The 13,068-nt window shown below is 48.0% G+C and overlaps 3 protein-coding genes across 3 annotated transcripts; 1 reads left to right on the forward strand and 2 right to left on the reverse strand.

Annotated features, from left to right (window-relative positions):
* Positions 1-1,291: 1,291 nt before the first annotated feature.
* Positions 1,292-4,583, reverse strand: GLOTRDRAFT_106364 (uncharacterized protein; the record flags this gene model as incomplete). The annotated part of the gene is made up of 7 exons (XM_007868795.1): positions 1,292-2,023; positions 2,075-2,174; positions 2,226-2,326; positions 2,349-3,114; positions 3,136-3,740; positions 3,800-4,204; positions 4,458-4,583. 7 exons carry the CDS (start codon positions 4,581-4,583, stop codon positions 1,292-1,294), a joined length of 2,835 nt encoding a protein of 944 aa, XP_007866986.1.
* An 865-nt stretch (positions 4,584-5,448) lies between these two features.
* GLOTRDRAFT_106365 (P-loop containing nucleoside triphosphate hydrolase protein) lies at positions 5,449-6,615 on the forward strand (the record flags this gene model as incomplete). The annotated part of the gene is made up of 4 exons (XM_007868796.1): positions 5,449-5,853; positions 5,910-6,056; positions 6,104-6,227; positions 6,599-6,615. The coding sequence occupies 4 exons, from the start codon at positions 5,449-5,451 to the stop codon at positions 6,613-6,615; spliced, it is 693 nt and encodes a 230-aa protein (XP_007866987.1).
* Positions 6,616-7,858: 1,243 nt separating this feature from the next.
* Positions 7,859-11,796, reverse strand: GLOTRDRAFT_94154 (uncharacterized protein; the record flags this gene model as incomplete). The annotated part of the gene is given in 10 exon segments (XM_007868797.1): positions 7,859-8,086; positions 8,519-9,196; positions 9,280-9,467; positions 9,487-10,045; positions 10,151-10,460; positions 10,556-10,605; positions 10,638-10,992; positions 11,055-11,102; positions 11,358-11,597; positions 11,654-11,796. The coding sequence occupies 10 exon segments, from the start codon at positions 11,794-11,796 to the stop codon at positions 7,859-7,861; spliced, it is 2,799 nt and encodes a 932-aa protein (XP_007866988.1).
* Positions 11,797-13,068: the final 1,272 nt, after the last annotated feature.

Consider the following 13,068-nt stretch of genomic DNA (forward strand, 5'->3'; position numbering starts at 1 on the left):
AGTTAAATCGATGGCGGAGCTATTTCTCTCGACGAGTCAGGCCTATTGGCAAAGCTAGGATCGGTTATAAGTCGCTAAGTTCGACGCTTTCGAACTTCTCGGGTCGCTGAGATTGTAACGTTAATTCTCGGAGATGGTGAAGTGGAAAACTTGTTTTTCTGTATGCTACTTTGTACAATTTATACTACAGGAATGGCTTTGCGACCGTTCGGAGATAAATAACAAATAAACGCCGCTACCCACAGGATTGCTCATCACTTTCCTCCGCTATACCATACACCATACAACTCTCTTGCGCTCCCACTTGCTCTCTCCAGCCCCTATAGGTCGCCTCGACGCTCCGCCACCTGACCCAAGCGGTCCCATCACTCCATGCGACACGCCAATCACGTGCTAATTACCTTCGGCCGCTTGCTGACTGATGCTGACCTCATGGTGACTCGTATGCGTCCGCACCTTCGGTATCTTGACGGAAACGAGGGGGAGTGAGTGCTGGAGGGTGGGCATGAGGACGACGCCCCTCGATAGAAGTGTCCGCGGGTCCCGGAGCTAATTCAGCTAGAAGTCGCGTTGGTTAAGTCACTCCGGAGCTTCGGTGTGCGGAGATAAATCACAGAATGGGTCCGTGTACGCCTCGAGGATGTTAGGAAGTCCGGAGCTAAATAGAAAAAAAGTCTTTTAGAGCCCATAGAAGCCTAGAGGCGTGAGAGCGCTGTGTCGAATAAGCTCCGGGGGGGCTTGTATGATGTGTGGAGTCCGCGTTTTCGGGGGTCAGACGATCCTGAGGCTTATCAGCGTCCAAGATGCCACACTCACCCAAGAGCTCAGGTTCGCAGGTGTGAAAACAGCAAGTCGTGCTGTTGACTCATACCTATGTATGGAAGCGTGACATGACCAAGACACCTTCGGCTTCCATCAACAAGCAGCCTTGCTGCACAAATATGCCATATTTAGTAATATCATGCAGCAAGGCTGTCCCTTCTACTGACTAATGAGGTAGACTTGCTACCAGTCCGCTTGCAAACAAAGCATGCAACTTCCCTTTTAGGTGTCGGAGTGTGGAAAGGCGCGAGCTTGCAAGCAGACTGGGTCAACTGAAGCATCACATGGCAGGGTCACACTTCCGCCTGCCAAGCATGACAACGGACTTAGTGAAATTTCACGTCTGTTCTCTTCCCTAGTGAAGGGCCTCTGATGAATACGATGGTACCAGTCCACTCCATGCGACTTCATATAAACAAAGATGTACTAGCATAGATACCATGTTCAGTATATATCACTATTATCCCTGCTATGCCCCCCAAAATTCATCTGCATCATCGTCCTCAATCTCCCTGTCAACATCCATAAAGAGCTGCTCGTCCTCACTATCGTGATCCTTGACCTCTTCCTCCCGTGACTGACTATCCCCATCCATATCCAGTTCAACATCTTCTGTGGACAGTCTTGTGAGTGTTGGGCCATCCAGATCTTCAATATTGTCAACAGGATACCAGCTTTCGGCATCAGCGTCAATGTCTGGTTCCCCATCCGAGACTTCATTGACACCCGAGTCATGGGTGCCATTACACAATTCATCTGCGGACATAGAACGTGGCATGCTAGCAGCACCACCATCCGCGGCACCTGCATCATCCTGAGTGCCCACATTGGAAGGTGGCTCACCAGTGATTGGACTAATGCGCTGGCGAGCTTGGAGGCGGAGAAATGCCTTGTTAAACTCGTCCAAGGGACTCTTGCCATTCATTAAGTTCTCGAGGCCTACTGTTGCAATGTCCTTAATGGGTCCATCATCCTCTCCAAGGATCCTACCATTCTTCACCGCGTAAACCTCGTGATCTGCAAGACTTGCCATGAGCAATGAGATGTCGTTTTTGAGATTGGCTTCAGCGTGCTTGACTCCCTGGTCCAAACTGAGCAGTAGCTTCATCTTGTTAGTGAGATGTCGCAGGACGTCCACGCATGGCGACATCATCTCCAGCCACTCCCATGATGCTGCGCTGCCATGGGCCTTGTACACATTCTGCACGCACTATCAGGGGCAGATGGGTCATTGAAGACAGGGAATACTTACCTTGATCCAAATTTTCTTATGCTCTTGCATTAAATCGACTTCAACCCATGAGTTCGGCTGGCCAGAGGGATTCACCAGCCAGTTATTCATAACTACACAACTACGATGGGAATCAGGTCTCGCTTATGAATGTCATAGATAGTGAACTCACCATATCCATTCAGGCCAAACATAAGCAAAATTGTGTATGAGATGCAGCATCTTGTGGGCATATTTGGTTAGCCCATTTCCACGGAAATGCAGGGCCCATGCCTTGAGAGCCAGAATCTCCGACTTTGATCGCATCTGTGAACTCACGCAAGAGAAGGGCATCACAGAGGAAGAGTACCGCATTCTTGAAGACCATATCACCGGCGCCAGCATCACCAGAACTGCGAGCTGCGCACATCTTGTTGATCATGTTTGGATTGACAAAGTGTTGTGAGACTCTGTGGGCTAGCTCCTGTAAACCCTCCCATCGGGTCAGGGAAGCTGCCAGATTGTCTAAACTGCTCTCATTTGAGACCAGGAGCAAGCAATGAACGACATGGGAATAGGGTGAGGTGAAGATGAGATCGCGACAAGTTTGGAAAGACGGCAATGAGGTCAGAGTAATCGGGGCATGATGGAGGCATGTATTATGGAACCAGAGACAGCCAGGATTGCTAGTTCCCATGTTCGGCTTTCCCCAGTGCGTGAATAGTGTACTGTGAGCATCTGCTATCTTGGCATGAAACAGTCCAGGCATCCAGACACCCCATCCAAAGCCCAAAAACCTGCCTTCTTGACCTGCATGGATGTTCTGAATGGCCCGTAGATGTGCAATGGACAACTGATTGCCAGCAAAGATGTGTACAATGCGGCCAAAGGCAGATGTCGACGTGTCAACGTCGAGCTCCTTGAGGATAGTCTTGACAACCTTGGCATTTCCGACTATCGTAACCTCTTCAATCTCCATGGCAGGCAATGCATGTAGGGAAGTCTTATGAACCTCGATGATGTGGTCCGAACACGGCTGACTCCGATTTAAGTCCGCTTCATACTTCTTGAAGTTAGCACCCCTGTATCAGATGAGGATCCACAAGATGGTATGCTCGAATGCGGCATGTAACATGCTGTTTTCCTGCGGAGTGAGCAAGTCATCCTTGATGGAAAGTGGGGATGCACGATCAAACTGATGCTCAAACTCCGGGAGCGACAAATCTTCTGGGACTGCTTTCCACAATGGCCATATAGTCGCACATGTCCCGTTCTCCTGCGAGTCCATACGTCCCAAGATCTGTTCAGAGACATGGAGCATCATGTTAATGTTATCGTAGCATGTTGCATACAGCCCTGTGGCAGCAACCGTGCGGGCTACAGTGCACATGGACATAGACATCTGTCGAAGAGTGCCCGGTTGTATATGATATGCCATATGTACTTTTGTTGGTGTGGTCGTAGTCCCTTGTGATGCAGCGAGAGCGGCAGGTGCTGATGGAGCTGGGTCTAAGTCCGTAGCGAGTTTCATCGGTCGTGACTTGTCGATGAGATTTGAATAGCTCTCTGTGAGACCAATATGTGAAAGAATGGACAGAGTCTGCCGCTGTGCACCTGACGCATAGAAGTATACCGAGAAGATACGTTTGGTATAGTTGTTGCTGCGGCTGAACTCACTGAGACACTGTAGAGCCGCAAACGTCATGATCTACACAATGACCTTCATGATTAGCCTTCTGATCGGGTACCGTTGAAATGAGTACATACATTACGTTTTTGAGCAGCTCGATTGGTCGTGCATGTTGTCAGGTGCCTCCTACATGTCGTGAATGCCGACAGGATAGTCATCATGGTACTTGCCTCAAGCTCGAGGTACCAGTGGATACGAGAGAGGTCGAGTCCAAGGAAGTAGTCCCTGTCGATTGGTTTGCGATGGCTCTGGTATACCCCCAATGCCATGGTTTGCTGAGCCTCACGACAGACCATGTCACCAACAACATGGGTTGCCCATGATCGGACTGTCTGGCGTGCAGCCGAGCTGCTGTGTTTGCTGATGCAGTCGAGGAGCTGGTTCACTTGTGAAGGATGTTGGAGGAAGCCTGTCCAACGTTCTGGATATTTGGACTGTGGATCAAATACATATAGCATGAGGTCTCCGATTGTCAGCCCATTCTGAGAAAGGTGTGATAGAACAAACTGAAAAACTGCAAGCTTCTTGTGCTCTTGTCACTCCCTAGCCTCCCGCTGCGCCTCCTCCTCGGGCAATAGCATCCTCCGCCGCCTTTGTTTTCTGTATGGTATCCATCCGCTTTCGCTGTTGTTTTTGTATCCTCTTATGAGCTTTCGTGTCTGGGCTACCCAAAATTGGACTCATCGGGTTCACACCATCCCAGAGGAGTGCAGTTTCCGCCTCTGTATCAGATACAGCTTCAGGCAGTGCATGAGGAGGTGAGGAAGACTCAAGCCACGAGAGAGGTGAGGATGGTGGAAGGGAGGATCCTCGAGCACGGCGAGTTGAAGTGGCAGGTGCACCCACATATGAGGAAGACATAGTGGCTGGAAGGGCCAGGCGCCCAACGATGGTGATTCTGTTGCATGTGTTCAATCATCTTAAGTCTGTTTTTCCACTTATTCATTCTGCACTTCGTCCACTAGACCACAATGGCAGACACACACCCATCTGTGCCTCCCAAGGGAACAAAACATCAGCAAGAAGCTAGAACTCCTCCACTGTGAACATCCGCATTCCAAAATCTTGAGGACGGTGATCTTGATGGACTCATCAACCACCTTCGCAAGCAGTTTTCTCTCGCCTATGAGCCCCGCCCATTGCAGCTACAGGCCACAGTGGCTCAACCGAAAGGCCAGAACATGCTGATCCATGCAGGGACCGGTCAGGGAAAGACTCTGATTGTTGCTGGTCCTCATGCGCACCCGAAGAGTAAGGGAAAAGTGACAATCCTTGTGTCCCCTTTGATTGCCCTGCATGATGAGCAGGTATGCTTTAGTCGTCTCCAGAGATGCAACATGGATAACTCACTCTGAGACTTCTTAGGTGGAAACCTTCCGGAGTGAGTTTAAGCTCCATGCCGTGGCAGTAAACAGCAGTCATGGGGGCTGTAACTGGGATATCCTCAAGGTGTGGTCATAGCAAAACAATAATAATGGTCGACATGCTTACCTGAGCAGAAAAATGTGGCAGGCAAATGGCAAATCCTCCTGATATCGCCAGAGATGCTGCTCTCCCGATCATTTATCTTGCGGGTACTACGCAATAGTGACTTTGGTGCCAGACTCCTGTCAATTGTTGTCAATGAAGCCCATGTTGTGTCGCACTGGGGTGCTGAATTTTGCAAGAAATACGGCACCCTTGGTGTCATATGGCCCATCTTACCGCGGGGGTACCTATAGCCGCCATGTCTGCAAGCATGGTCAGCCGAGTACAAATTGACATCATCAACAAACTGCAGATGCGAAAGGAATACATAATGATCAATGTAGGGAACGACAGACCTATTGTGTCCCTGGTCGTGCGAGCAATGCAGCACCCCATGAATTCATATACAGATCTCGACTTCCTGATACCTTCTGAAGTTGCCACTCCGACTGACATCAAAAAGTCTTTCGTCTACGCAGACAATATCAACTGGGGCAGAGAGATCATAGATCACCTGCTGGATTTACTGCCAAAAGGAATTCGACAAGCAGGTCTCATTCGAACATACAATACCGCATACTCGCAGGCGTATAGGACGAGGGTAATGGAGGAGTTCCAAACTGGAGCTGTCCATATCTTAGTGTGTACTGATGCTGCAGGAATGGTAAGTTCCATTGATCTTAATATACACTCATCGAGCTCAATCATATGCACTCGCAGGGATGCAATATCCGTGATATCGAACACATCGTCCAGTGGAGATTGCCTGTCTTGGTATCAAGCTTTGAGCAATGCTCGGGTCGCGCTGCGAGGGACCTGAAGCTGATAGGGCTGGCCATCCCCTTGGTAGAGCCCTCCGCATACAAGGTAGGCCTGACTGCCCCTGAATGCACAATCGACAAGATGACAGAGAGTGGGACCACCAAAAAGGGCCAAAACAAAGCTGGGTCCTCAAAAGTATCCCCGCAGCAAGAAAGAAGAGCGCCAAAGCAAGACATGACTATGCTATCGAGAGAGGGAGTAGGCACGGGTTCTCAGGTGGGGCTCACAATACAGTCTTTGAGTACAAGACCCCACACCTTGATCCACAAGGGTCTGCACATGCTGGTACAGACCAATAAATGTCAATGTTCTGTCTTGACGGCACTGTATAACAATAAGACTCCTCGTAAGCATCATGCTTCACATATACCACCACACACTTACCTATTGTGCTATGTAGAATCAACTGCACCTTGCTGTGATATCTGCATGCCTGGCTTATTGAACGGGATGCAACCTGGTTCTACTAAAATGGTGACAGGTCAGTATGCACCTCGAAAGGGAGAAATCTACAAACCTCTCTGAACAAAACTACATGAACGGCGAAACACCATATTCCAGCGCGGCTATCCTACATCATTCTACAGGGCCTCTGGCATCCTGAAAGATGAGACTATTGACCTCATCACATCAGTAGGCCCAATCTTCAATGATGAGAGGGGCTTACGGAAACTGCTGGCACCTATGTGGCATTGGTATGAGCACTATGGTGGGGAGCTGTACACAATGCTGCACGTTGTGGTGATTCCTCCACTGGTTTCACTACCAAAGAAGCCGCGTGCAACCAAGAGAGCAACGGAAGACCGCAATTCGGACTCCACTGACGAAGCAGCTGTAACCGTCGCAGCGCAGTCAAGCATGCACTCTTTGAAGCGGCGAAGGATAGCAGCCAGTGACATGGCAGGAAGTCATGCAACATTGGTGGGAATCCCAGGAAGCTCGACATTGCCGACATCACCTTCTTTTCCCACTTACGCACATCAAGCACCAACCTATCCAAATGCGTGGTACCCTGTGCCGTGGCCATATTCGATGCCCATTTTCTCTGGGCAAGTTCCACAGGATATCAACGTTGAGGACTGTCGCACCAATGCCACCATTCCCGGATGCGAGATCTCTGCCCTCCAATACACAATTCCAATGGAGGCATTATCAGCCTCCAGCAGGCTCATAGCTAATGTACAGATATAATATGTATGGCATATATACACATATATTCTATGTGTCCGTCTGAAGCTTACTGAAGGGTTGTATCAAGGGAGCAAATGGGAACACACGTTATCGGTCCCGTCACGCTCGTGCCAAAAGTGCGTCGGCTTGTCCCAGCCGCTTCGCAATTCAGCGAGTTTACAAGTGTGAGACTGATTGTGTAAGCCTGGTCGCGAGCCTACTAATGAGGGTACAGTCTGCCTTTATGATCTTTGTCATCAAAATGAGTTAGAAACAGTGGAGGTTGCCTGGGTTCATTGAATAGCATGGTAGGAATAGACATACATGTTGGTAGACTAATCAAGTGTTGCAACTAAACCTACAGAGTCCATTGAACTTGGAATGTTAGAATGCATTCCAATTCTTGGTAGAGGAAGTGGTCGTAACCATATGCAAGAAAGACACAAGAGATCATCACAAAAACATACAAAAATTTAAGACCATGCTCATGACAGGGAAAACGAGCAATCAAGTCAATCAACATTTCACTGTGCCCAGCATCATGCAACTCCTGACATTGAAGGCTAATACTGCTGCTGAGAGTACCCATCCCCCATGACTGCCAACACTGAAGGGGCAGCTGCTTCAGCATTTCATGGGAATTCCAGGGTATAATATATTGTGTATGCTTACCAATCTCAAGTGGAATCATTATGCACTATGGGAGGAGGTGTTACTCCCCATGCCTGCTGCAGAGCAAGGCAAATCTTGATGTGCAAGTCTTGGGTGCCCTGAATTGCACTCCCAGTCCTTGTCATCCGGGCATATACCATCTCCCCAGTTTTCTCTGTATGCCCTGTCATCAGCTCAGCCATCATGACCAGGCTCTTATCTGCAATGCTAATGCTTCTTGTGAGCTTCCACCGCTAGAGGAATATCCCAAGATGTCGATAGAGATGGATCCCAATGGGGCAGTTGAAGTACAAAAAGAATCTTTTGATGCTATTTGACATGAAATCTGTGTCCCAGCATCACCCCCGTGTGACAGAGGTATGTCCCATAGTTAGACATCACTGGGAATCTGGTCAGCCTTAATAACATATTCTGTGGCAAGGAGGCACTCCATGGGTCAGATTAGATGAAGAAGAACATATAGAACAGATAGCAGCTGCTGAGGACATAAGGTTTGTCTGCTGTGCACCTTTATGATAGTCAGAGCAGAACAAAAGAACTCGTGTGCCGTTATAGTCCATAAGGAAGAGATGGCGACGTGAACCTGTTCTTTTCACAAGTGCAAATGATTGCTCTTCAGTGCCACAAGCAGGGGGTCCTGAGAGAATATGAATAAGGGCATACACCATGGTCCATGCTTGATGGACATCTGCCAGCCACTGCATCACTTTTCTTCCATCTATGGAAGAAGGAGTGTTGTTTTTCTCAGCAACATCCTGCATGTCCTTCAAAAGAGGCTCCTGAGAAAGGACTGATCTCCTCTCAGTTCTAGGAACAGTAGCCTTGAGTCTGGCATGATCCACCCTAGCAGCAACACTCTTGTTGTTCCTATGGGCAGTGGTTGTCTTGCGGAGAACATGACTTGAATGCAGCTTAGTGTTGGGATGTGACTTGGTGTTGGGATGTGGCTTGGTGTTGGGATGTGGCTTCGTGTCATGCCTAATGGTAGGGGTTGGCCCACCTGCAACGAAGTATTGAATCATGGCCTTGAGAAGCTTGTCACTATCAGGGTTATCTAGGGCATCTCCAAAGACACCACAGCCTATGGTGGTCTCATCAGAACTGAGGGATATTCGTGAAGGATCATAGGCCAATCCATGAAATTCCAGGGGAGTTCCCAGAAGGACCTTTTCTTGGAGATGCTGCTGAACCTTTGTCAGCTCAGATTGAATAGCAGTTCTGAGTTCTGGCAAAGTAAACCTAGCACCACCAAGTTCTATGATGCCTTCCCCATCATCCACAGCATTGATTACTGCTGGATGAGGTGTGTTGTGCACAATATGGGTGGCCCGATGAAGCAAGTCCTGCAATGAAGCGAATGGTGACAATTTGTACTCAAATAGATACTCCTGGCAGAAACTCCTGATGTGCCTATAACTAGACTCACAGGGTCAACAAAGATACTGGAAGGGTCATGGGACCTACTGGAGCAACTGCTTGGTGGCTTCAGACCAGAGTGACCTTGGCTTTTCCCTGAAGATATTCTTGATCTTGATGGAGGATGGAGCTGTTTGCCTTTGAGGTCTCTAGTCAGCCCGGTCATCTTCATTGCTCCCATTTTCATCAACTTCTGCACTGTTCGTGTCTTCATTACCTTCTTCAAAGCTACTGTCATCTTCTTCACTGTATTCATCTTCCACCTGTTCCTCATTGTCCTGATGCATATTCTGCCTGGAGCCAGAGCCACTAGCTTTGAGGTCTTTAGGCAGTGTCTCCACCAGAGCCAACGTCTCGCTCATCTTGTGGAAACCAGTGATCCGCATCATGAATTGCATCTGAGCTAGTAGGGGTGGAAAGTCATGTATGGTCTTGTAAGAGCCATCTTTGTGGAGCCAGAAAGTTGCCATGTAGGCCACACTGGCAAAACCAAACTTGTTCTTCACAAGTGCTGGATCATATTCAGGGAAATAGAACAGGTACAGCACCTCATGTGTTCTCCTGGCGACAACCTTTTGTTGCTGTGGCGTCAGGGGAGTCTTTTGGTCGATCAGAAGAGCATTCCTGAGGACCTTGATTGCTATTCTTTCTTCCTTGGTAAAGGTGAAGAAGTCTGGACCAGCCTTCTCAACGGCTTTCATTGCGCTCTTGTAGTGGGCAATCAAAGCACACATGAAATGCTCCTGGACTGTTCTTTTGGACAGGTATCCAGAACTCTGTCCCAAGCTTAGTGGCACTGAGAAGGGCAAATTAAAATGAACCACAATAAAGCACCAAATAAGTCAAACATACGGGCAGCAGTCATGAAATGGGTAAGTTACAAAGGTGTGATATCTGTTGACTTCTGCACAGTCGTGGTACAGTGTTGATGCACGTAGTTGGAATAGGCGAGGACGTATAGGGTCCTGCATATCAGCATGCATGATGGAATATAGATTGTGCTTGTCCAACTGCGACAGCCAACCATCAATCCCTGATGTTACCACAAAGGAGTCTTTGGTAACCCCTTCCTTCTCTCTGAGCAGGGAAAGCTTCTTCTTCTGCTGCATCAAGTTCTCCCAAAGGTCAAGTGAAGGAACTCTGGGAATGGCCACAGCCTTGAGTTTCTTGGGTTTGGCAACTGCAAAGTACCTAGTCCAGGAATTGCGATAGACCAATGTTTGAACCAAAGAGTGTACATACAGGCTTGGAGTTGCGCATAACCCTTAGGCCACCAATTTGCTCACATACGCTCTGTGTGTGTGAAGTTGCATTCCATTTGGAAAAGAAGCCCAGTCTGCAATGTAAACAGACAAAGCCAGGGTAGACCTTAAGACCTTGAACAGGAGTAGGAGTGGAAGTGTAGAGATCCTCCCAGCATTGTTGCCAAGCTATAACAGATGCATCCCATGCAGCCTCATATCCAAGTGCGGTCAACTTGTCTATGATTTGCTGCATAACCTTGGAAGGGCTGGGCAGGTTAACCTGATCATGAGAAACTGCTAACCTCTCAACTGAGTGAAAGGGAATACCATCTTCTGCTACCTTGGGTATTTCTTCTGTTGTAGTGAGGTGCCGATGGACATTTGACAAGAGAAGGCCTGTGCCACATTCATGGCATATGATAATGCCCATGCGCTTGTTGAACATAAGTAAGGGGTAACCTTCAAGCTCCACTAGATCACTTATTATCATGTATGTCAGTTAAACAAACTTCTAGGAAGATTGCAGATACCATACTTTTACTCTTTGTTTTCTTCTTCTTGTGCCTCCATGTGGCTGCCAATTGACGAACTAGCACATTGTGGAAGTTTTGAGAGCTGTCAAGAGTTCAGAACACATCCACATGCCTTCCAGTCTCCTCTTCTGATACTGCTTCATTTGAGATCTCGAATGCACCAGCTGGCTCCTGCTCCAAGGTTTATGTGATAGTTAAGCCTTTCATATGCTCTACCACTTCTGAGGCATTGCCAGGTTCTGAGCTGGTTGGGGGTCTATATGCCTGGATAAGTCTGAGAGCACTGTGGATGAATGTCTATGATGACTCACTGGTCTTCATCATCAGAAAGGCTGTCCAACTGTTCTTTAATTTGGGCCTTGAGTTCTGCCACTTTCTCAGCTTCCATTGCAAGGTCCTCCTGGTATTCAAGATCATTGTGATCTTCAATTGAAAGAGAGCATGGGTGCCCTGCAGTCATGGCACAGTCAGGTGTGGCCTGAAGTAGAGCCCTCATGGAGGTCTCTGTATTGAGGTCCATAGGGACCTGGCCTTCTGCTGCACAGTTTTTTCTGGTTATGTGCAGTGGTCATTGCCAGGAATATAAAAACTAAGTTGGTATACTGACATGAATACCAATGACTTTGACTCGTTGACTTTATGGAAGATAACAGTCATTGAGAGTGCCAATCCCTTGTGGATAGATACACCATCACTGTATAGTAGGTCAATCCTGGGTGAGACCCACTCCACGAGGCTATCATCTGACATTAGATTTATATCAAAATGACCAACAAAGGCATGCACGGGTCAAAGAGAAAGGCAACAAGGAGGGGAAACAATGGTAATTCACCAGCAAAGGAATTGTCAGTGGAAAAGATATTGAATGTGGATGGAAAGCTGAGGTCCCCACCAAGACTCTGGCCTGCTTTTATAGGCTTCTGTGGCAAGGATTGTTTTATTTGGAAACTCCTTCAACATTGAAGAATTGGAACAATTCTCTGTATTCATGTGACCAATGTAACAGATGGACCTCCGTTGCTGCACCCAACCTACACCCAGTGCAGCATGATACTGGCAAGCAAGTGGGATGCCTGGGACAAAGTGTATGAAAGCATATGGGCAGTGGACTTGAGAACGAGTGAGTGGAAATTTTAAGTGTCAATTCTGTTAGGTTTTGGGTGTATTGGATGCAGAGCCACTGGGACAAATAGGTACAAACAGCTTGACTATGTACTGAGCCACTGTATTTCCTTTGTTCCTTAGTCCGTGCAATTGACCTTGCCTTCGGTTTGTGCATGTGTCTGGGCCTGGTGTGCTTATGGCCACCCATCTTATGGTTCCCTGTTCTGCCTGCTGCTAACAAATTCTATCATAATAAATACCACAAGTAAATCAAAGGCCAAAGTACAGGATAGCCGCTCGTCAAGGCACACATTGGGTGGATACAGCACTAGAGATGGGACTGCCTAATCAAGCAACTGTTGGGCATGATGAAGGTACAAGCAGCTGGAGGCCAGACTGTCCACAAACACCTAAGCAAATAAGTGACCAACTGTCTGTGGACTGTCTGTTCCCGGCAGCTCCAAAACAATATTTCGGGTTTTCCCATGTGTATACTATATGCTACATCCTGATTTTATGGTATCATACTCACCCCATATATATCTACAGGTCTACATAAGACACCAAGAGATTCCAAGCAGTGCATCATTAGATACCGCTTTTGGGTGGTACCCTCCTGTGGATCCCCCAGGGGAGTGGAAAGTGGTTCAAGTGGTTGTGAATAGCTCTCCCTAGACTAAATAATCATGCCACATCATCTGGACCACATTCCAGGCCACACAGCCCATTATTTCCTCAAATTGTATTACTCTACCTCAGAAACACACTGTTCACCCTACCCTGCACCAGCTGGTATGAATTCCATCCCGGAAACAAGTCCTACTACATCCCAGAGTGTACCCCAGTAGTGCGACATCGTGTCCTGACCACCCCAGGTGCATTCTCCTTCGAGAGGACACTGAAAGGTGCCCCAGGCCA

This window comes from Gloeophyllum trabeum (genome assembly GCF_000344685.1).
Source record: "Gloeophyllum trabeum ATCC 11539 unplaced genomic scaffold GLOTRscaffold_00008, whole genome shotgun sequence".
NCBI lineage: Eukaryota > Fungi > Basidiomycota > Agaricomycetes > Gloeophyllales > Gloeophyllaceae > Gloeophyllum > Gloeophyllum trabeum.